The sequence below is a fragment of the Haliotis cracherodii genome, unplaced genomic scaffold (assembly GCF_022045235.1).
Source record: "Haliotis cracherodii isolate W230 unplaced genomic scaffold, xgHalCrac1.p SCAF_5, whole genome shotgun sequence".
Classification (NCBI taxonomy): domain Eukaryota; kingdom Metazoa; phylum Mollusca; class Gastropoda; order Lepetellida; family Haliotidae; genus Haliotis; species Haliotis cracherodii.
The window spans coordinates 63,750,403-63,772,126 of NW_027266308.1; the positions used below are offsets into that span (position 1 = coordinate 63,750,403).

The following is a 21,724-nucleotide window of genomic DNA, read 5'->3' on the forward strand; positions in this document are numbered from 1 at the left end:
TCTCCATGTATTTCTCTTTCAATATTTCATAACCCTTATGACTCTACGTGATCCATGTATGAATATTTGGTGTGGTTTGTGAGATTGTACTGGTGACACATAGATACCAAGTCTATTTCCATGCTCAAGCTTTTCTCTTTTCTTCTTTTGTATTTAATCTGCCCTCACAATGATCTTGGCAATAGGGTGAGGAGAAATGTGCTTTAATGTCATGTTCAAGATTATTGTGATGTGCATGCATGTGTGTGTCTGTGTGTGGCTGCTTGTACTGAGATACTATGCTGCAGTTTAACATGGACACCCCATATACTGACTCCAAACGGACCAGTCCTTGTTTCAACCCTTTAATGCTGAACGCCAGTTAGGGTAAGAACAAGTACCATCTTTTAATGTCTTTGGATGGAACCACTGACCAGTCAGACACTCAGTCCACTAGACCACAGAGGCAGTAAATGATCTTGGGATACATTGCAAGGTAGAGACATGACATGCTACTGTCACATTAAGGACATGAGGGTGCAAAAACAACTGAAAGACACACAAAAAGAAGGAATGCTTTATTTCAATAAAGGACCAATCCTGATTACCTTACTCAGTGGAACAATCTCTTACAATTTACAGCATTACAGATAAATAAATTCTAACCAAATTAATTGAATAAATTTGTCTCAAAAAAGTTTTGTGACTTATTTGGTCCATCCTATCATCAGTTTTCATCATGACAACTAATTCTCTTCGAGACTTCAATACTTCACAGATAGTTTTCATCTTGGAGATCATGACCAAAATAAATCCTTTCCAAAAGTCATCATCTGCATGTTTCAATATTTTAATGTTAAGATAGGAGTCCAACCATTGTAACCTGTGATAAATGAAATTAAGATAACTGAACATGTTTTCAATGGTTAAAATAATACATGAACAACCTCCTACTCGTCCCACCCCTTGTCACAGCAATAATATCAGTGATAAATAGCTAAGCTTCACAACAGTTTCAGTCAATAAGCAAAACTAAAAGTCTGTATCAAAATACCTGTTCTGGATTTAAATAACAAAAATACAATTCAGTGTGGATATTTGGGTCTCCAAGAATTGAAATACATGCAAATGTGGATTTAAACTCTTTTATCTAATATATACCATTATAGATTCTTGATTAAATATGATATTTGTAAAGGACTGAGATTGACAGGAAAAATGTGCAAAGGGAAAAAAGGATGCAGTGCAAATTTCTTTCAGTACCAAAATGTTGCTTCAAACTCTTGTAAAGGTGGGATTAAAATATAAACCAGTGCAAATTTACATAATATTGAAACATGTACATTCTCAATGATTATATGGGCAATATATATTCCTGCATTTCACTGTAAAGATCATATCCATACTCAAATATTACTCAATGATCTCCAAAAATCAAATCAAATACTATCAATCATAAAAAGTTATTTTTGAAACCATAGCTATTGCACATATGTTGCAAGATCAAATTCTAAATAGGGTGAAAGGAGCCTTAATTTGGACAGATTCCATATTTGTTCATTTACCTGTATACGCTTCTGAAGGACCCAAAAAGTATGATTTACCTCCCACCATTACCACATATCACATCCTCTTGCGAGGTTCATGTATACTATAAAAAGTTCAATAGAATATATACAAGTTTCACACCTCAACACACAGAATATGGTTAAATAATTGCTTTCGAAGTTCAGATCTGCTTTTGACATTCAGATCTATATATGTGCCCTTTTTATAAAGTGAGAATCATATTTTCAGAATGACATTATTTCCAACATGTCTTCCTATTCATTCTGTGTGTTGTGGTGCGAATATCGCAGATCTGCAGCTAGCGGTGAGGCATCTTCAGTTGACTACAGCAGATGTGCACATGGTGTTGAGTCCGCACACGCCGCCACCTCGGTACACGCGGTAGTAGCCCTGGAACAAACAAACAGTATCAGTTTGCTGCAATACAATCATAGCAACCTAGAGGCTCTGTAGCTCACCTAAGGTGATGTGAAATGTAACGTAGTGAAATGTATTGCGATATATTGGGAGTCACAGCGATTGACATAGATAGTACATGCAGATCCTATTTTCTACAGACTAAAATGTCCAAGTCAGCATGGTCAGTCGCCGACGTGAGAGAATAACCACTCCCATTTTTTCGCCTTTTTGTCGTAATTTCAAAGGGAAACATCACTTGTGAATGAATATCTGTGAAGATGTTAAGTTATTGAAACTTGTAATAGATTTTCTACCAAATATACCGGAACCCCCCCCAAAAATGAAAAAGCACATTGCAGTATACTGGTAATACCGTGGAGTCCTACTGTTCAGTATGGCCTGCTACTAAACTGTCCACAAGTTTCCTACCTTCTCTCCCACCCTTCAGCAACCCATGCTTGCCATAAGTTAGGGTGGTCAGGCTTGCTGACTTGGGTGATGCATGTCATCTTATCCCAACTGCGTGGATTGATGCTCATGATGTCAATCACTCGATTGTCTGGTCCAGACTCGATCATTTACAGACCGCCGTCATATAGCTGGAATATTGCTGAGTACGGCGTAAAACAACAAACAAACAAACAAATACCTTCTCTCCCCAGTCAGGGCCCCAGCTGTTCTTCACGATCCAGTATGGCTCACTGCCCTCTGGAACACAAACAACACGGTACAATCAGCTCACGTCTCAAAGCCTTCCATACACAGAATTTCACAGATTCTAGTTCATCCAAGAAAACTTATTATACAACAAATAAAGGTCTTTTTGACATTGCTATTAGCAATTAGCATGGTTAGATTCTAACATCTCAAAAGATCACAATCACCAAAACTTAATGTATTGATCATTTTACACCTTGTATTCAGATTCAAGAGGATCTGAAATGATGGAACTGGTACTTTGATTCTTAGATAACGACAAGTTCATAGTCCATATTGACATGACTACTGACCGACGCCATAGCCCACAATAAGGACACCATGGTCAAGGGACTTGGGGTTGCAGAAGATGCTCCAGGGATGAGAGATTCCTCCAAAGTAGAACTGAAACATATGTTAGCGTGCACTACAGGAGTTGTCATTATCACAGAGAGTTGTCGACTCTGTGTGTGTGTGTGTGTGTGTGTGTGTGTGTGTGTGTGTGTGTTTGTTTGTGTGTGCATGTGTTTGTGCATGTGCATGTACATGTGTGTCTGTGTGTGCGGGTGTGCATGTACGTGTGCATGCGTGTACGTGACTGACCGACTAACTGTTTGTGCTCCAAACCGACCATTGTTGTATATCCTTAATGCTGAGCGTCATGTAGGGTAACAACAAATACCATCTTTTAACATCTTTGGTGATGATGATGATGGTGATGATGGTGATGATGATGATGATGATGATGATGTATGAGATTTAACGAACGCTTCCTGTGTTGCAGATTTCGTACATCTTTGGTATGACGCAGCCACTGATCAAACCGACCTTGATCTCTCTGAGCAGATGCTCTATCCACTTGACAACAGAGGTGGTCATGCACAGCAGGCATTGTGTTCTCCATAGTTGTTCAAGTAAACAAACCGCATTCATAGGAAGTGGTTTGTTCCAGAATAACCTCATGCAGTTACTCCTATGTTTGGTTAGCTTCAGACACGCCCGTACATGACGCTGACATTAAAGTGGAAAATATAGTTGTAAAATGAACTAATGCTATCTATATCTAACTTCATTTTTTGTATGAAAATTGGAGACACTCAAATTGCTAATTTCTTCCAGCTAGGTTTCAACATTCTTGTTTTTACCTGCATAGCATTTGCATTGATTCCAATGGAGATGGGTCCATTCTGGGCCAGCCAGGATGCCATGTCTGTAACAAAATAACGTGTGTATGTCCAGGACAAATTCCACAATATATCAACAGGATAATACACAAAACCATATTCCAGATATGCAAGGAATACAACAAGACACACAAGACATGCCAGGAATACAGCAAGACTCACCAGACATGCCAGGAATACAGCAAGACTCACCAGATATGCCAGGAATACAGCAAGACACACAAGACATGCCAGGAATACAGCAAGACTCACCAGATATGCCAGGAATACAGCAAGACTCACCAGACATACCAGGAATACAGCAAGACTCACCAGACATGCCAGGAATACAGCAAGACTTACCAGGAATACAGCAAGACACACCAGACATGCCAGGAATACAGCAAGACTCACCAGACATACCAGGAATACAGCAAGACACACCAGACATGCCAGGAATACAGCAAGACTCACCAGACATACCAGGAATACAGCAAGACACACCAGACATGCCAGGAATACAGCTAGATATTGATATGCAGACTGATGAAAGTAACAGCTGAGGCTCCTGTTTTAACAAATGCCCCTTTCAAAATAAATCTTTAAAAAAATGTGCAAAATGTCAATGCATTACTTTTACTGTCAGTTAATTTCACGATCAATTCCTCATTTGGCCTGCTCTCTTGCCAAGCATGGTATGAGGGGACATTGATATCAGTTGATGATCAAGTGACATGGCCACTGATAAGGAGGTCATTGGGAGGCCAATGAATTTCCAACTAGTGGAAAAGATGATGCAGCGTTAAGCAATATATATTTGCTGAAATAGATTCCCAATACATACAGCAAAATATTCAAAACATCAAAGAGAACATAAATGGAACTGTCTTTGAATCTGCCTATCTATGGTAGTAGCATTGACTTACCATCTTCATTGCTGGAGATGTTGACAGCACCATTGATCTTGACTACAACCTCCGATTTGTTGAAGGCACATTTCTCATCCTCCCCGTCATATTTGTAATCACCTTCCGTCTCCAAGCCACCTAGATATGAATCATACAAAGTGTATTATGCGCATGTGTGTATCAGATTCAAGACAATTTGGTCCTTTCCAATACTGCTCTCACAAGTGACAAGATACTTAAGGACAATAGTTATTTTCGCTTTGCACATTCATGGGAGATAACTGTGTGTGGTGTCAATATAAGGTTACAGTGTGAATAGCACCAGGTTGTAATTTCTTCTGATTGTTTTCCACGCATCAGCTATGACAGTTGGTATCAACTGCATGTTTTTTCCCATGTAGGTGAGATTCCTAGAGATCATATGACCCAAAAACATCAAACACACATACTGAAGATAACATAACATAACATAACATAACATAACATAACATAACATAACATAACATAACATATGAATACACAATGCCATTTAGAAGGTGGTCAAATTTTACAAATATTATATTTGGGATAACACTTTCTTTTGGGGGTTCTGCGTCTTTGTTTGTTGTTTAACGCCACACTCAGCAATATTCCAGCTATATGTCAGCTATATGAGCATTGATCTATGCAATTGGGATACAATGACATGCATCAACCAAGTCAGTGAGCCCGACTACCCGATCTTATGGCAAGCATGGGTTGCTGAAGACCAATTCTGTACCCAAATTTTCATGGATGGGAGAGAAGGTAGGAAACGTGTGGACATAGTCTTGTTTTAGGGAAAGGATGGGTTGCTGAAGACCTATTCTAACCCAGATCTTCACGGGTACAATGCGTCTGTGTCGATGTGCCTACTCTTGTTATTTGACTACAAAGTAACCTGCAGACAGTGCAGCAGGTGGTTAGCAGGATAAAACTAGTGTCTTGTGACTGTGGACATGATGAAGCTGTGTCTCAACATTTGTTAGAAAGACATTTAATAAACCACACACGAAACTCACGACACTCAAGTTACCATGGTTAAACTAATGGTAAACCACCATCTCCTTAGGAAAATATTACTTACAGCTATGCATAGAAAAAACAAAGAATAGCAATGATGCAACTACTTTTAACTTATACAATATTATATTAAGAAATATATAAAATTCTATTTTAATGCTAATGAAAGCATTGAACATATTCCAAATTGTCGTTCTTTTCTCTTCATAGGACATCTGAGTAAGGCTTAAAAAAATAAAAGAATAGGTTCTCAGGTGATGGTTTTTGAAAATATAGTGTGGGCGGGCGGTGTCTTTTTTGTTGTTGTTCAAACTAGTATGTAACCAAATAAACAGTTGTGTAACCAAATAAACAATTTTGTACAATCAACCTGGGAAAGGGCCTCCCATCAAAATGTATTCCTTGATGAGCAAAATACTGGAATATAGTATTTGACTACTATTGGATTTGGAATATTTAAGGATTTTTTTATTTTTTTAAAAAATGAAAATGAAAACAAACGTGCAGCAAACTCTATAATGATGCGGGCGGTGCCTGAGAACTAAAACTATTATTTTTTTAGCCTAACAAAAACAAGAATTTTAACTATAATCACTTCCACAACATGTTTCCTACCCAGTTTCATGATGGACATGTAGGCATTAGAAGGCAGTCCACCATTACATCCCTCGTCCAGCTTGTCACAGTCCACCAGCTCTGTAAACAAAGAGACAATCAGGTTGACAGCAATGGACTACCTCTACCTGACATTAAGAATTAAAGAATCGCCAATGAAGCAGGTTCAGCTAGAACTGTTGTCCTTGTCCGAGATCAAGCACCTCCAACTGCAATCCTATGATATTTTCCAATCTATATACTCACCGCCAAAAGAAAAGTTAATATATGAAGACTTACTCATATTTAAGAGATATTTGATTGGTTCAATGCACAAACAAATATAGTGGGTGTTGTGTGAACCGACGCTCATGCATGCATCACATGTGACGTCATAGATCCATGTCTCAAGATGCATCATTTTTCTCGTGTAGGATTAGCGTGTAAAGTTTGGAAATCATGTGCAGCATATCGTTATAAAAATATAGCAACTATGTTGTAACAGTTGACTGTTTGAGAGTTTTGTCATTAAGTGGTACACATTGGAAACATCTATTCTTAACGTACATACTTCTCTATATGTTTCTATGGTTTGCGTTTCTTTTGGTGGTGGGGCGGTCGGGTAGCCTAGTGGTTGAAGCGTTTGCTTGTCACACCGAAGACCCGGGTTCGAATCCCGACATGGGTACAATGTGTGAAGCCCATTTATGGTGTCCCCCGCCGTGATATTGCTGGAATATTGCTAAAAGCGGCGTAAAACCAAATTCACTCACTCACTCTTTTGGGGGTGTGTACATAACAGTCAAATGAAAGGATACTCCTCAACTTTTGACAGATATTTCATACTGTTACAAACCTTAAACAGCAGCTTCAGGGAATGCTGTATTATTTACTTATTATCTGTAATGATTCTGAACATGAGTCAGTGTCAAGGCAATATTGAATGTTATTTGTATTGCAGGCTCTCCCAGCGATCAGTCACATTCAGTGCCTGCATGGACACTCTGAGTATCCCTATCAAAAGTTGAGTAGCATAGGTTCAGTAATTCTCACTGATGGCAGAGAGTTGTTGTTGACAGCATGAGCAAAACCCACACAATTAGGGTATGATGGTATACAATCTGCCAGGACACCCATTGTTACCACCCAATCCTCAGTGATTGTCCTTTGTGACAAGTAGGGTGTACAGGGAACTATTCTGCCTCGGACTTCCCACAGGGGTACAAATGGTGTGAAGCTCGGCTGTTACCTTGTTCTGAGAGGGAGATGAGACGTTTATTCTTGATCTGCCATTGTCCCTCAATGTTACCAGTGGTGGAGAAAGCCCAGCAGGAACCACACTGTCCCTGAAGACAAGACAAGACAACATGTGAAACATCAAATACAACATGTGAAACATCAAACACAACATGTGAAACATCAAACACAACATGTGAAACATCAAACACAACATGTGAAACATCAAACACAACATGTGAAACATCGCAACTATTTCCAACATGTGAAACATCAAACTATTTTCAACATGTGGTTGGTTGCTTTGTTGTTTAATGCCGCAATCAGCAATATTCCAGCTATATGATGGCAGTCATAAGCATCGATCCACATAATTGGGATTGATGACATGCATCAACCAAGCCTGCGAGCCTGACCACCCGATTCCGTTAGTCGCCTTTTACAACAAGCATAGTCGCCTTTTGCAGCAAGCATGGGTTGCTGAAGACCTATTCTACCCCGGATCTTCCCGATGCTTTTCAACTTGTGAAACAGTGCAACTATTTTCAACATGTGAAACATCAAACTATTTCCAACATGTGAACAGACATATTTCCAACATGTGAAACATTGCAACTTTTTCAAACATGTGGAACATTAATCTATTTCCAACATGTGGCATATCACAACTATTTCCAACAGGTGTAACATTGAAATATTTCATAAATGTGAAACATTAATCTATTTCCATCATGTGAAACATCAAACTATTTCCAACATGTGAAACATCAATCGATTTCCAACATGTGAAACATTGACATATTTCCAACATGTGAAAAATCAATTTATTTCCAACACGTGAAACATCAATCTATTTCCAACATGTGAAACATTGACATATTTCCAACATGTGAAACATCAATCTATTTCCAACATGTGAAACATCAAACTATTCCAACATGTGAAACATCAATCTATTTCCAACATGTGAAACATCAAACTATTCCAACATGAGACACAAGGCTGTCAATAAGAACAAGATTCTGATGAAATAATATCCTTCACTTGTCTGAAAAGTTCCCAATTTAAGAAATCATAATCATTTATTCTCCATCTACCTTCTGTGCCATCATCAATATCATCTTGTTTCAATTGAAAATGGAGTGAGTGAGTGAGTGTTTTGTGCCTAAATTCCAAATTTGATAGTTCAGCAGTGCTGTTAATGTCTTCTCTAGGACATGCTGAGATTTATTACATTTCTGTTACACAGCTAAACCGAAGTATGCCCTACCTGCTGACTGGAAACTCGTCTCCCTGGTGATTTGTTTGATATGAATTGTTCCGTTATTTAATGCCTTCAGCATAGTTCTCTTAGCAAATGACAACAGGAGCATGAAGGGGGTGGGTATTGTCTTATCGGACACACTTCTGATAAACATAGGAGTTTTTCATCCTGAAAGACTTACTGTAGGTATGTCCGATCTGATCTCTCCATTTTACGCCTAACTGATGATACATGTCATCGGTCCCAATTGCGTGGATCGATGCTCCTGATATCAATCACTGGATTGTCTGTTCCAGACTTGATTATTTACAGACCGCCGTAATATAGCTGGAATATTGCTGAGTGCGGCGTTAAACAACAAACCAAACCAAATCCTACCAGAGTTGAGGAATACATTACCTGGTTCTTTACTGGTGTAACCGCACCATGATCTCTCCAGTCAAAGGCTTTTGGGGTAGTTCCATGAGGGATTTTGGCTCTGTACATTGTGGAGGCACCATGGTTGGGTATCTTGTCCCAAGTTGTCTTGCTGAGGTATTTCTGTTTGAATTCCTTCTCTGCAAACATTATACAAATTATGCAAAATACAAAATAAATAATGCAAACTAATACAAATAAATACTATCTTTGAGTGCATATGGTTGGACGCTGTAGTCAGCAATATTCCAGCTACATCAATAAAAATATCAAATCTGGACACAACAAACCAGTACATGAAAGCACGAGCAATGATCCAAAATATTTGGTGAGTGAGTGAGTGAGTATGGTTTTACACTGCTTTTAACAATATTCCAGCAATATGACGGGGGCGGACACCAGAAATGGGCTTCACACATTGTACCCATGTCGGTAATCGAACCCGGGTCTTCGGCGTGACGAGCGAACGCTTCAACCACTAGGCTACCCGACTGCCCCCCAAGCTACCAGACTGCCCCCAAGCTATTTGGACAGAGGGAAACACAATCAGTCAAGTCACCGGTTCTGACACCCAATCTCTCCAGTCAGCTCTTTGGGTACTTTGGACCTTTATTTAGTCCCAACAGGGCACACTATTTTGGACGATGAATTTGGATGGATTTGATTCTCACGTGTTAGATCTGCAAATTTGGTAGCGCCATATACTGCTGTTCCTTGTTCAGTCTTGTTCAGTTGACGAGCAGTTTTCATGTTCTCACAGAAGATGGCAAATCTCTTGGCCTCCTCTGAAATATGAATTAAAAAAATCAAATAAGTTAACTTATAATTGAAGACAAAGGAAATAATAAGGTGCAGAGTGCTACAAATACCCAGAGTTATTTACCATCAGAAGAAGTCATAGTTTGTTAGTTTGTTGTTAAACGCCGCACTCAGCAATATTCCAGCTATATGACGACAGTCTGTAAATAATCAAGTCTGAACCAGACAATCCAGTGACTGATATCATGAGCATCAATCCACACAATTGGGATACGATGACATTCATCAGGCAAGTCAGCAAGTCTGACCATCCGATCTGATTAGTCGCCTCCTACGACAAGCATAGTCATCTTTCAGGGAAGTCATGGTAGAACTGAATGAAAAATAGGAGAGCTCTGCGCAATTGCCAGTTTACTTCTCTGTTATCACCAGGTGCAGCAATATTCCAGCTATATCACTGTAAATAACCAAGTTTTAGCCAGACAAAACAGTGGTTGAGCATGATCCCTGTCCTGAAACTATTTCGTCCTTCTAATGCACTATTCTATAATATTTCACCAAGGAGATTGATCCCTACCTTCATCAGTTTTGTAAAACTTTCCATGTTTGATCATGAAGTCCTTGAAGTGTCCTCCATGACAGAGGTCATGACCATCTCCACCTAGGTTGCCACGTCCATGTTTCTGAAAGTCGTGGTCATCTCCTCCAATCAGAGGCTTTGTCTCCCCATGTTTCTGAAAGTCATGGTCGCCTCCTCCAATCAGAGGCTTTGTCTCCCCATGTTTCTGAAAGTCGTGGTCTCCTCCTCCAATCAGAGGCTTTGTCTCCCCGTGTTTCTGAAAGTCGTGGTCTCCTCCTCCAATCAGAGGCTTTGTCTCCCCATGTTTCTGAAAGTCATGGTCGTCTCCTCCAATCAGAGGCTTTGTCTCCCCATGTTTCTGAAAGTCGTGGTCGTCTCCTCCAATCAGAGGCTTTGTCTTCCCATGTTTCTGAAAGTCGTGGTCTCCTCCTCCAATCAGAGGCTTTGTCTCCCCATGTTTCTGAAAGTCATGGTCGTCTCCTCCAATCAGAGGCTTTGTCTCCCCATGTTTCTGAAAGTCATGGTCGTCTCCTCCAATCAGAGGCTTTGTCTCCCCATGTTTCTGAAAGTCGTGGTCTCCTCCTCCAATCAGAGGCTTTGTCTCCCCGTGTTTCTGAAAGTCGTGGTTGTCTCCTCCAATTACATGTTTAAATGCTCCCAGCAGTCCAGTCCCAATATGTTCCAGTAGAGGGTGAAGGTTATCAGGTATAAAATCCTTCTTCTGACGCTTCAGCAAAGGCTCAATCTTATTGGTCAACAGCTGTGCCTTGTTCTGCTGGTTGGGGAGACCAAACAGTGGGAGTGTCTTGTCAGGTCCAAGAAGTTCCTCTAGCCGTGGCGTCTTGTGCTTACCAAGGAGGTCCTTCAGCTTACTGGCCAGGTCATCCTTGAGTTCTGGTAGAGAGTCGCCCACCTTGACACCGGCCAACATTGGTTTCAGGAGCTCTTCAACCTTTGGAATTTGGTTGGAAACAGGAGGAGCTGGTTGATCATTCTGTTGATAGAAATCTACATTGGGACTGTGGCCAAATGGTTACACTGAACAAGGGACAAGAGGTCTACTTCCCGAGAACAAATAAATGTCAATTAATTACTCAACGATATCAAAATCTCATAAGAAAAGGGCATCAAAACAACATGAAAGAGCCTGAATCAGTCTCCCATTCGACATCTCTGACTGGTCTCCGTAACATTACATAATGACCCAGAGGGCAGGCTGCACCTCGTCAGGATGGTCAGCATCTCATCTACATCCTGCTGAACTACTGACAGGAAAGCAGGATTTGGCGAATTCATGAACTCAACAACTTCTAGGCATTCTGTTCTAAAATTTTGCTTTTTCTATTTTTTGTGGGGGAGAGACTGTTCTAGGTGACAAAAAAACAAGAAGACTTAAAGTAAACTATGAACAACAGCTTGCCACATACTGGTTGTAAACACAGCGACGTTAATACCAGTTGTAAACAGAGCGACGTTAATACTAGTTGTAAACACAGTGACGTTAATACTGGTTGTAAACACAGTGACATTAATACTGGTTGTAAACACAGTGACGTTAATACTAGTTGTAAATACAGTGACATTAATACTGGTTGTAAACACAGTGACGTTAATACTAGTTGTAAACACAGTGACGTTAATACTGGTTGTAAACACAGTGACGTTAATACTGGTTGTAAACATAGCGATGGTAATACTGGTTGTTAACACAGCGACGTTAATACTGGTCGTAAACACAGCGACGTTAATACTGGTTGTAAACACAGCGACGTTAATACTGGTTGTAAACACAGCGACGTTAATACTGGTTGCAAACACAGTGACTCTAATACTGGTTGTAAACACAGCGACTCTAATACTGGTTGTAAACACAGCGACGTTAATACTGGTTGTAAAAACACAGCGCCGTTAATACTGGTTGTAAACACAGTGACGTTAATACTGGTTGTAAACACAGTGATTTTTATACTGGTTGTAAACACAGCGACGTTAATACTGGTTGTAAACACAGTGACGTTAATACTGGTTGTAAACATAGTGAATGGCTCCCACGTGGAGGTCATCTAAACTTCAATGCCACTTCCTTTACTTGCCTGTTGGCCACATTTCTCCGACTCCAAAGTGAAATTGGGTGTCTTCCAGGCTTGGTACAATACCTTGTAGCTGCACACAGTTTTCTGAATGTTAAAAAACATTGTGTGAAACCATACATAATTTGTTAATGTTTTCATTCCTTTTCATGACATAATTTCAAACAGCTGAAAGAAGGGTAACAGGATCACTAATTTTCTAAACTCCTGGTAAAGAAGGACCATTATACAGGCGACTGCTGACTACTATGTTACAAAATAGCAGCAACCAGGCCCTGTGGCAAGCATTGAATACTCATATGCTTTCTTAAGCATTGCAGCACTAGTTTCAAATTAATGACTTCCATTCCAGACTATGCTTTAAAAATCAGTCAATTTTGAATCAGTCATACAGTCCGTAACAGTAGTTTTGTGTTAAACTTTATTGGTTGCATGATTAGAAAACATATTCCGCTGACAAATGTAACACAACATTATTAATATTTCCTTTTCCTTTTTGTTATCTATCGTGTAGTTTCGACCAATTTTCGACCACGAACGTTTATACTACCCAATTTCGTTTATCTGACATACTCGTGTATCCGACATATTCATATGCAACCAACAATGTCGGATTAACGGGACTTGACTGTATACTAAAACACTTTGAAAACACATATGCGATTTATTTGTAAATATTTGGCATAAGACAATCAAACATGATAATGTCGTCATACAGGTTCAAATCTCATTTGATGTGCGTGAAGATGGGCTGGAGCAAAAAAAAACATCTTTTCTGATTTCGAGTTAAAGGTGATTGAGCGTTTTCATTTTGTTTCAGTGTATTACTGTTCTGTTGAGCAATGAGTATATCCTACCACAGGCTTGTCAGCCACAGCACAGTCCTCCAGTCCCTTGCCCTTGTTGGCCGGACTGTTTCCGCACATTGTGTCCACCATACTCACAGAGAAGGTGTACAAGGTTCCGGCAACTACCTGAAAACAAACAGTTTGGGTATACATAACAATGTTCATTGTACTACTGACAACATCCTGGTGAGGACTATATTTGGATCATTAATCCTTTGGTCAACTAAAGAGACAAGAAATTGTCATAATGAACTACATCCGTCTTTGGAAGAAGCAACCTTACAGGTGATGTGATGCCCCATTTTCAGCAATATGACTACATGACCATTTTGAAACCGTCAGGACAAATATACTACCCAAGGAAGTTAAAGAAGATCTGACTTTTCATATGACTAGTTAATCACAATGTGAACAAAATACCATGAACAAGGGAGATGGTTCTATTGATATACAACTTCTTTATTACAATGAATGCAATGTAGATACTAGCACCGCTATCAAGCAAGTGATGTACAGAAATGTGATGTTGGAAGGCTACATACAAGTGAATAATTGATGCTTTCACAAGATTGAATGATGATAGATTGATGTTTACACAACCAACAAGGTTGAGGTATGAAGCCTGATGATGAATACTATGCCACATGTAGTATCAAACTCTGTACTGTGTCAATATTGACAGTAGACCTGGTAGACAAATCACCTGTTTGGCCACTTAAGAAGTAAAAATACCATGCCACATGTAGTATCAAACTGTGTACTGTGTCAATATTGACAGTAGACTTTGTAGACAAATCACCTGTTTGGCCACTTAAGAAGTAAAAATACCATGCCACATGTAGTATCAAACTCTGTACTGTGTCAATATTGACAGTAGACCTGGTAGACAAATCACCTGTTTGGCCACTTAAGAAGTTAAAATACCATGCCACATGTAGTATCAAACTCTGTACTGTGTCAATACTGACAGTAGACTTTGTAGACAAATCACCTGTTTGGCCACTTAAAGGGGAAGTGTACACGCAAAAATCACTTTCTTTCTTTTTCTAAACAAAATGCAATTTTAGAATTAGTTAGTATTTGTGTTTGAAAATATACACTCATTTTTCTTCACAGTGAAAGTAGGAAGCTCACAATAGTGTGAAAGTGATATGCCATTATGAGGCCTTCGTTTTACGAGCGAAATAGGCCTGAGTTATCCCCCTTAGATTATGACGTAATTGGTGCCAATTCAACTGTCTATTCTCAACGCAAAAGATATCAAGGACCAGTTTGCGGTAAAACAACATGGTCTACGACACACTCCGGCGCAGTGGTGTCTCAGCATAACACAATTCTGGCTGGCATCTGAGATGCTAGAATCACAAAACTGTACCTACACCACGTGAAACGGCTCTAACAAAGCATGATGACGTCATAATGTTTATCAATTGGCACCAATGACGTCATATTGCAAGGGGCATAAGCCATGGTGTTTTTGTTATGGAAATAGAACACTTGGTAAATGTGAAAAATATGAATCGTTTTAGTGCAAAAAATATGTTAATTAAATATGATGTTTTTATATTTTTGTCTATGACACTTCTATGTTAACACTTTTAATGTGGAAAAAGTACAAGAAAAAATGGTTCATTTCCGTGTGAACTTGCCCTTTAAGAAGTTAAAATACCATGCCACATGTAGTATCAAACTCTGTACTGTGTCAATATTGACAGCAGACTTTGTAGACAAATCACCTGTTTGGCCACTTAAGAAGTTAAAATACCATGCCACATGTAGTATCAAACTCTGTACTGTGTCAATATTGACAGTAGACCTGGTAGACAAATCACCTGTTTGGCCACTTAAGAAGTTAAAATACCATGCCACATGTAGTATCAAACTCTGTACTGTGTCAATATTGACAGTAGACTTTGTAGACAAATCACCTGTTTGGCCACTTAAGAAGTTAAAATACCATGCCACATGTAGTATCAAACTGTGTACTGTGTCAATATTGACAGTAAACTTTGTAGATAAATCACCTGTTTGGCCACTTAAAGTTAAAATACCATGCCACATGTAGTATCAAACTCTGTACTGTGTCAATATTGACAGTAAACTTTGTAGACAAATCACCTGTTTGGCCACTTAAGAAGTTAAAATACCATGCCACATGTAGTATCAAACTCTGTACTGTGTCAATATTGACAGTAGACTTTGTAGACAAATCACCTGTTTGGCCACTTAAGAAGTTAAAATACCATGCCACATGTAGTATTAAACTGTGTACTATATCAATATTGACAGTAGACCTGGTAGAGAACCCACCTGTTTAGTGACATGCTCCACAGATTGTGCCACTGCTCTGTACATGCTGTTGACCCTGGAGTTGTGGTATTCCACTGCAAACATGACCGCAGTCTGAACATCTTTGTCCAGACTGGCTGGCTTCACACCACCCAGGACGGTCCTAGGCTTGCAGGAGTAGTCAGTGAGAGTCCTGGTGCTGGTCCAGGATTGGTCGTACACGGTCACATGACACAACTCATCCTGTCAGGAGGATAAGAAAAAGAGTGAGTACAGGGCAATCCCTTTCTTAGGCAATGTATTTATAATTCCTTGATTTCTGATTCCGGCAACAATGAAAATGAAAAGTAAATATAAAATTAAATTGCTTATTATCAGCTTTTGGGTATTGCAGGTGACTTATTTTTTCCAGTGTCCATGAGTGTTCCAATATTCTCCCATATAGCCAGTTAGCTATATTGCAGCTACATCAAAGATGGAGGCCAACCACGATGTCAACATGGCCGACTACTTCCAAAGATTGCACCTAAAGAAGCTATCACGAGAACAGGAGTTATGTGTACACAGATGCCAGCATGTGCAATAAAGACTACTCAGATTCGAAAATTAGTTAATGATTATTATGTCAGTTTTCAAGACATTTTTAAACCAAGAATCCCAAGTCATTACACCTTGGGTGCCATGAGTTTTAGGAACAATCCCCTTTTCCATGTATGTTGATGGCCACAAAGTGAGAATGGACAACAACGTATTGTGTCTAAAAAGATAAGAACATGGACAGGAAGCCTCCTACTGCAGAGGTAACTTTTGATGGTTTACATTCCTGAGGAACCACAGCCCTGGTTTAATGTACTTACTGTCCCTCCATTTGTAACACGAAGAACAATCTTATAGTTGATCCCAGACACAACCTGCAACATATACAAATCACTGATGGTAATGATGTACAACAGAAGAACAAATTCAAACAAATGCACGTGTACAATAGACAAATGTATTAGGGCTGGACGGGCAACTCGGGTCGAGTGGGTACTGAGTAGGACCTGGGTAACCACAGTACTAACATGACCTGTGGTTAGTCACGTTATATATTGTTTAATGACAAAAAATATCTGGAACTCCATGGTCACATCACAAGTCACCAACGTTCAATTTCTTTCTGACCATGCGATCCATGAAGATCCGGGGTAGAATAGGTCTTCAGCAACCCATGCTTGTTGAAAAAGGCAACTATGCCTGTCCTAAGAGGCGACTAACGGGATCGGGTGGTCAGGCTCGCTGACTTGGTTGATGCAGACTCGATTATTTACAGACTGTCATCATATAGCTGGAAAATTGCATAGTGCAGCGTTAAACAACAAACAAACAAAATCTGACCATACACCCACTTCTTCGACCTTTATAAGTTTGAATAAAGACAAAGCTTCAGTCATCTTCAGTGTATGCATGACCAGATCACTTTATACGTGTATCTAAATACATTTTGTCAGGGCTACAGTCAAACTATATTCCCAATCGGACATTATGTACCCAACTCTTGAGACCTACAGTGGGTACCCGGGTAGGGTCGGTTAATTAAAGGTCAGAAACCCAGGTAGTAAATTTGAACTCGTCTCAGCCCTAACATGTATCCAAGGTTATATATACAAAGGTAAAAGTAGTCTGTTGTAAAAGTATATGAAAAACCACGCACCAGACATGGTTCAATAAACATGAAAAAGAAAGCTATCTCAGATCATGTAGATCTGAGAATTTATTACTACTATTTTGAAAACCATGAAGTAATACTATTGCTTATCAACAGTGCCTATTGATTATGTAGACACCTGTTAGTGCTTTCCTCAATTTATATTGTATTGATGGTACCCTTCATATATCATTGTATGATCTGAAACTGAATAAAGTGAATGAGTATGGTTTTATGCCACTTTTAGCAATATTTCAGCAATATCACAGTGGGGGGACACCAGAAATAAACTTCACACTTTGTACCCATGTTGGGAATCAAACCCGGGTCTTCAGTGTCACAAGCGAAACTTAAACCACTAGGCTACCCCACCGCCCTGTAAAAAAGTGAATTTAAGTTGAGTACATCATGAAGACTGGCATGAACAAGTGTCTGTCAAGGGTTTCCAATGAGTTACATGTAAGCTAATCAGCTGTTTGGATGAATATTTGATTCAAATCAACCGGGGATGAGTGATTTCAAATTGCTTTATATGGCACCTGAAATGATGCACTTGCAGTCATTTACTGTTAGCAACGCCATGGAATATCCATAAAAGAGGTTAAGTTCTGTGGTATCAGATACATTGATCAGTGATAATGGTGATACAAAAATTTGGTTAAGAATGACTGCACTGAAAGATGAGCAAGGATTTATATCGACCTGCTCAGACGCTGATATTCGTCTCCATGTCTGCAAACAATGCCAGTACAAATTCCCAAATTGGAATTAAAAAATTTTAAATTCATGTTGTAATAATTATAACTAACACCTAATTTTCATTCCTTATATGAGGAAACACACGAGGATATAAACCTGATAAAGTCTTAAAATAATCTATGTACAAGGTGTAAAGCCACTCAATGAAGTAACTTTAGAAACTGTGTGTGAATATAGCGTTTGAGTGAACCACACTCATTTATCATAAAATGCCAAATCATTTGCAGACATGTATGTCTACAGAGCCACCCACATGGGGAAACCCCTGCCAAAACTTACTGGGAACCTTAGTCAATATTTTATTGAACATGCAAACATTGCATCGAGGAATCATGCTGTGTATGCAGCTTAAAATAGTTCCTGTAAGATGGGCTCATTTGCATATTTAAAGGATAGTGATACCTAGCTTATAGGATTGGTTTACAGCATCGATAATACCAGCCACAATATGATAATTATTGTTACTCAATACTGCGTGGTATGCATGGTACGAGAGCACAGGTTTCAAATATGAAATGAGCACATTCAGTGTAAGATAGCATTTGTGAAAAGTTACTTGAGACATATAGTATCAATGTCATGAGTTATCAGGAAATCTTTGCGCATATGGTCCCTCTCTTGATCAGGTCAACACAAGGTCACCGAGCTAGGCAGTGACAGACTGCCTGTCACGTGCCCCAGGGCAACCATAAAATATAGTTTGTTGATGTGTCTTGTACATGTTGTACCAGTGAAAGGGTTATAGAAAATTCGAAATAAAAAGTCCGACGTAATCAAACATGTTAATTTGTCCTGATTGATTTTCAGTGAAGTACTGACTACTATAGTAGCTAAACTATCAGGATTAACCAAGCTAATAGCATTCTACCTATTAAAATTAATGATTAAATGTATCTGACAAAACAAACTTCTAAACTGAATTTACTCTAAGGCTAACTAAAGAGGGCGGTGGGGTAGCCTAGTGGTTAAAGTAGAATTTGCTCGTCACGCCGAAGTCCAGGGTTCGAATCCCCATATGTGAAGCTCATTTATGCTGTCTTTGCTGTGATATTGCTGGAATATTGCTCAAAGCAGCATAAAACCATACTCACTCACTAAACTAAAGATGTTTGGGGTTTTTTTACATGGGATTGGAGGGAATGGTGAAAATAAACATTTGTTAAACATTAAAAAAAATCATTTAACATTAAAGAACATGAATTAAATATTTTTATAACATATTATAGCTAAAACAGTACCTCAGCAAATGTCACTGAGTGAAAACAGCACCTTGTCTAAAGTGCAAATGGCTAACTATTTATTTATTTGTTTTCCCTTGTTACTGAAATAAAGTAAATTTAACTCACATGGTCACTTGCGAACACAAATGTTAATCACATTAAAACAAGTTGACACTAGAAATTGGTCTCTACTTCAATTTACTCACTGACACTGATTGGGAGGCGCAACTAAACTTATTATGAAAACATCAAATGCGTTGAAGTTTTAAGTCGTGTTACTCAAATTAACTGAATGTCATGCTGAAACTATATTGAAGATGAATAACAGGGTGATGTCAGATCACAATTATTCACAATGTCCTTTCAATGTGTTGCATGCGAGAGGAATGTCAGACAAACTCAACATGCTGTATCCTGTGATAACTGTGACTAGTGGACCCATCGTGTTTGTGGTACCGGACTTTCTGTAGCCTGTTATAGAGAAATTGCCTGGACTAGAGAAGACTTCCCTTTCCACTGTTTAAGATGCATAGATCCTGTTATAGAAGAGGTGATTGGTTACATGAACTTTGGTATCAGTTTACAATCAGAAAACTCAGAAGAAAGGAGGGTACCAGACATATCAGACATCAACATTTCGTCACATTGAAGATGACAATGATATTTGTTGAAAGAAACAAGAAAACGATAAAGAGTAACTGTGAGTAAAGCATATATACTACTACATAAATAGTTCATATCATTATTAAAAGTAGGGGTGCCGTTATCCCCCCGACAATCAATTAGTAGCGGTTTTCACCAAAAGGTGTGCTGTTTTCGCCAGAGAAATCAGTGACATCTTGCTGAGGTGCCGTTTTAGCCTGCACCCCCTACCCCCCCCCCCCCCCCCCCCCCCAACACACACACACATATTTTAAACTACCTGACAGGAGTGACAAGTAATTTTTATTCATGTCAAACAGCCATTACAATGTCAAAATAAACAAACATAACCATACGAACAAACAAATGGTTTCATGTTGAGTACTGCAAGGAGCCCCATCACATGCAGTCAGATTTAGTGAGTGAGTTGGGCTACATCAGTTTCGTTTCCCTATGTTGTGACACAACCACACTAATAATTGAAGATCACAGTTTCACGTTCATGAACGATTAACTTCCGTAAGTGACTCGTCTACACTACAGCTGTTCTAAACTAAAAACACAAAAAGGTCGATTACTGACGGTTAGTTTTTTTTTTAATTTGCATGTCACATAAACGATGAAACGAATTTATTTATTGTCTGATTTGTTGAAAACAGCTATTTGCACTAAACGTCAGTTCTTAACTTCCGCCCTAACCAACTGCCTCGATGTTTTTGATATATCATCCTGGAAGTAACATTATAGGCTAGGCTACTATAAATAATATTCTACTTATATTAAAAATCATTTATGTCAGGTTAGGTTAGGGTTAGGCCGCCCTAAGCCACGCAAAATCTGAAGCAGGGGTTACGGGTGGTACTAGTCACATTAAAGTGAAAGGTATACAAATGACACTTACCTGCGTTGTTGCTGACTCAATCGTAACCATTTGTCTCTGAGAGTTTTCCTTTGCATTCACCGTGTCAAGAGCAAATTTGGCCATAGTTTGGACGTCATCCTTACTGATATCCGCATTTTCCCAGCCTCCTACTAGCTTCAGGTTACCATACGATCCATGACCGTATATCAGAGGCAGAAACGACAACAAGATGCAAAGCTTCATCTTGCTACACAACAGCGTAGCTTACTTCGATGACACCGTTTCGTCTCGTTCAACCTACTTTTTTGATCACGAGTTTACCAACAAACACGCACGCCATCTGACGGGTCGAGTTGTAAAGGGACGTAATTCTTCACTTAGCATGCTCCGTGTTGTGGAATCCGTCTTGACTTGAGTTCGAGTCTGATCTTATTCGAACATGCTATATGTTGCATGTCTTATTCTGTTTAAACGAGTCTGTAGAAAACGTTTTGGCAGCTGAGTTAGTGTAAGCCCAAAGGCTATATAAAATCGTCTTACCTGTTCCAAGATATTACTGTTTGAAACCAAACCCAAAGGCTATATAAAATCGTCTTACCTGTTCCAAGATATTACTGTTTGAAACCAAGGCATTTAACTGCATACATACGTGTTTTAAACTGTAAAAATAACATTGTTATGACCAAATACACTGAACGACAAAAGTTCCTGTGACACTGAAT

General features: G+C 39.1%; 1 protein-coding gene across 1 annotated transcript; it reads right to left on the reverse strand.

Moving 5' to 3' along the window:
* Window positions 1-790: 790 nt before the first annotated feature.
* LOC139444416 (uncharacterized) lies at window positions 791-21,326 on the reverse strand. Its single transcript, XM_071225388.1, has 15 exons — window positions 21,042-21,326; window positions 16,690-16,743; window positions 15,854-16,075; window positions 13,553-13,669; window positions 12,699-12,782; window positions 10,603-11,599; window positions 9,938-10,051; window positions 9,249-9,406; window positions 7,599-7,695; window positions 6,371-6,451; window positions 4,733-4,852; window positions 3,789-3,853; window positions 2,958-3,048; window positions 2,597-2,655; window positions 791-1,938 (listed from the first exon to the last, which is right to left on the reverse strand). Exons 1-15 carry the CDS (start codon window positions 21,243-21,245, stop codon window positions 1,864-1,866), a joined length of 2,538 nt encoding a protein of 845 aa, XP_071081489.1. The 5' UTR covers window positions 21,246-21,326; the 3' UTR covers window positions 791-1,863.
* Window positions 21,327-21,724: the final 398 nt, after the last annotated feature.

Excerpts from the sequence above, each read along its gene's own strand:
- LOC139444416 (XM_071225388.1), bottom strand. The coding sequence starts at position 21,245 with ATGAAGCTTTGCATCTTGTTGTCGTTTCTGCCTCTGATATACGGTCAT. Across the intron at positions 10,052-10,602 it reads GTTTTACAAAACTGATGAAG|AGGAGGCCAAGAGATTTGCC; the intron begins GTAGGGATCAAT and ends TTCATATTTCAG. Across the intron at positions 6,452-7,598 it reads CATCTCCCTCTCAGAACAAG|AGCTGGTGGACTGTGACAAG; the intron begins GTAACAGCCGAG and ends CTTTGTTTACAG.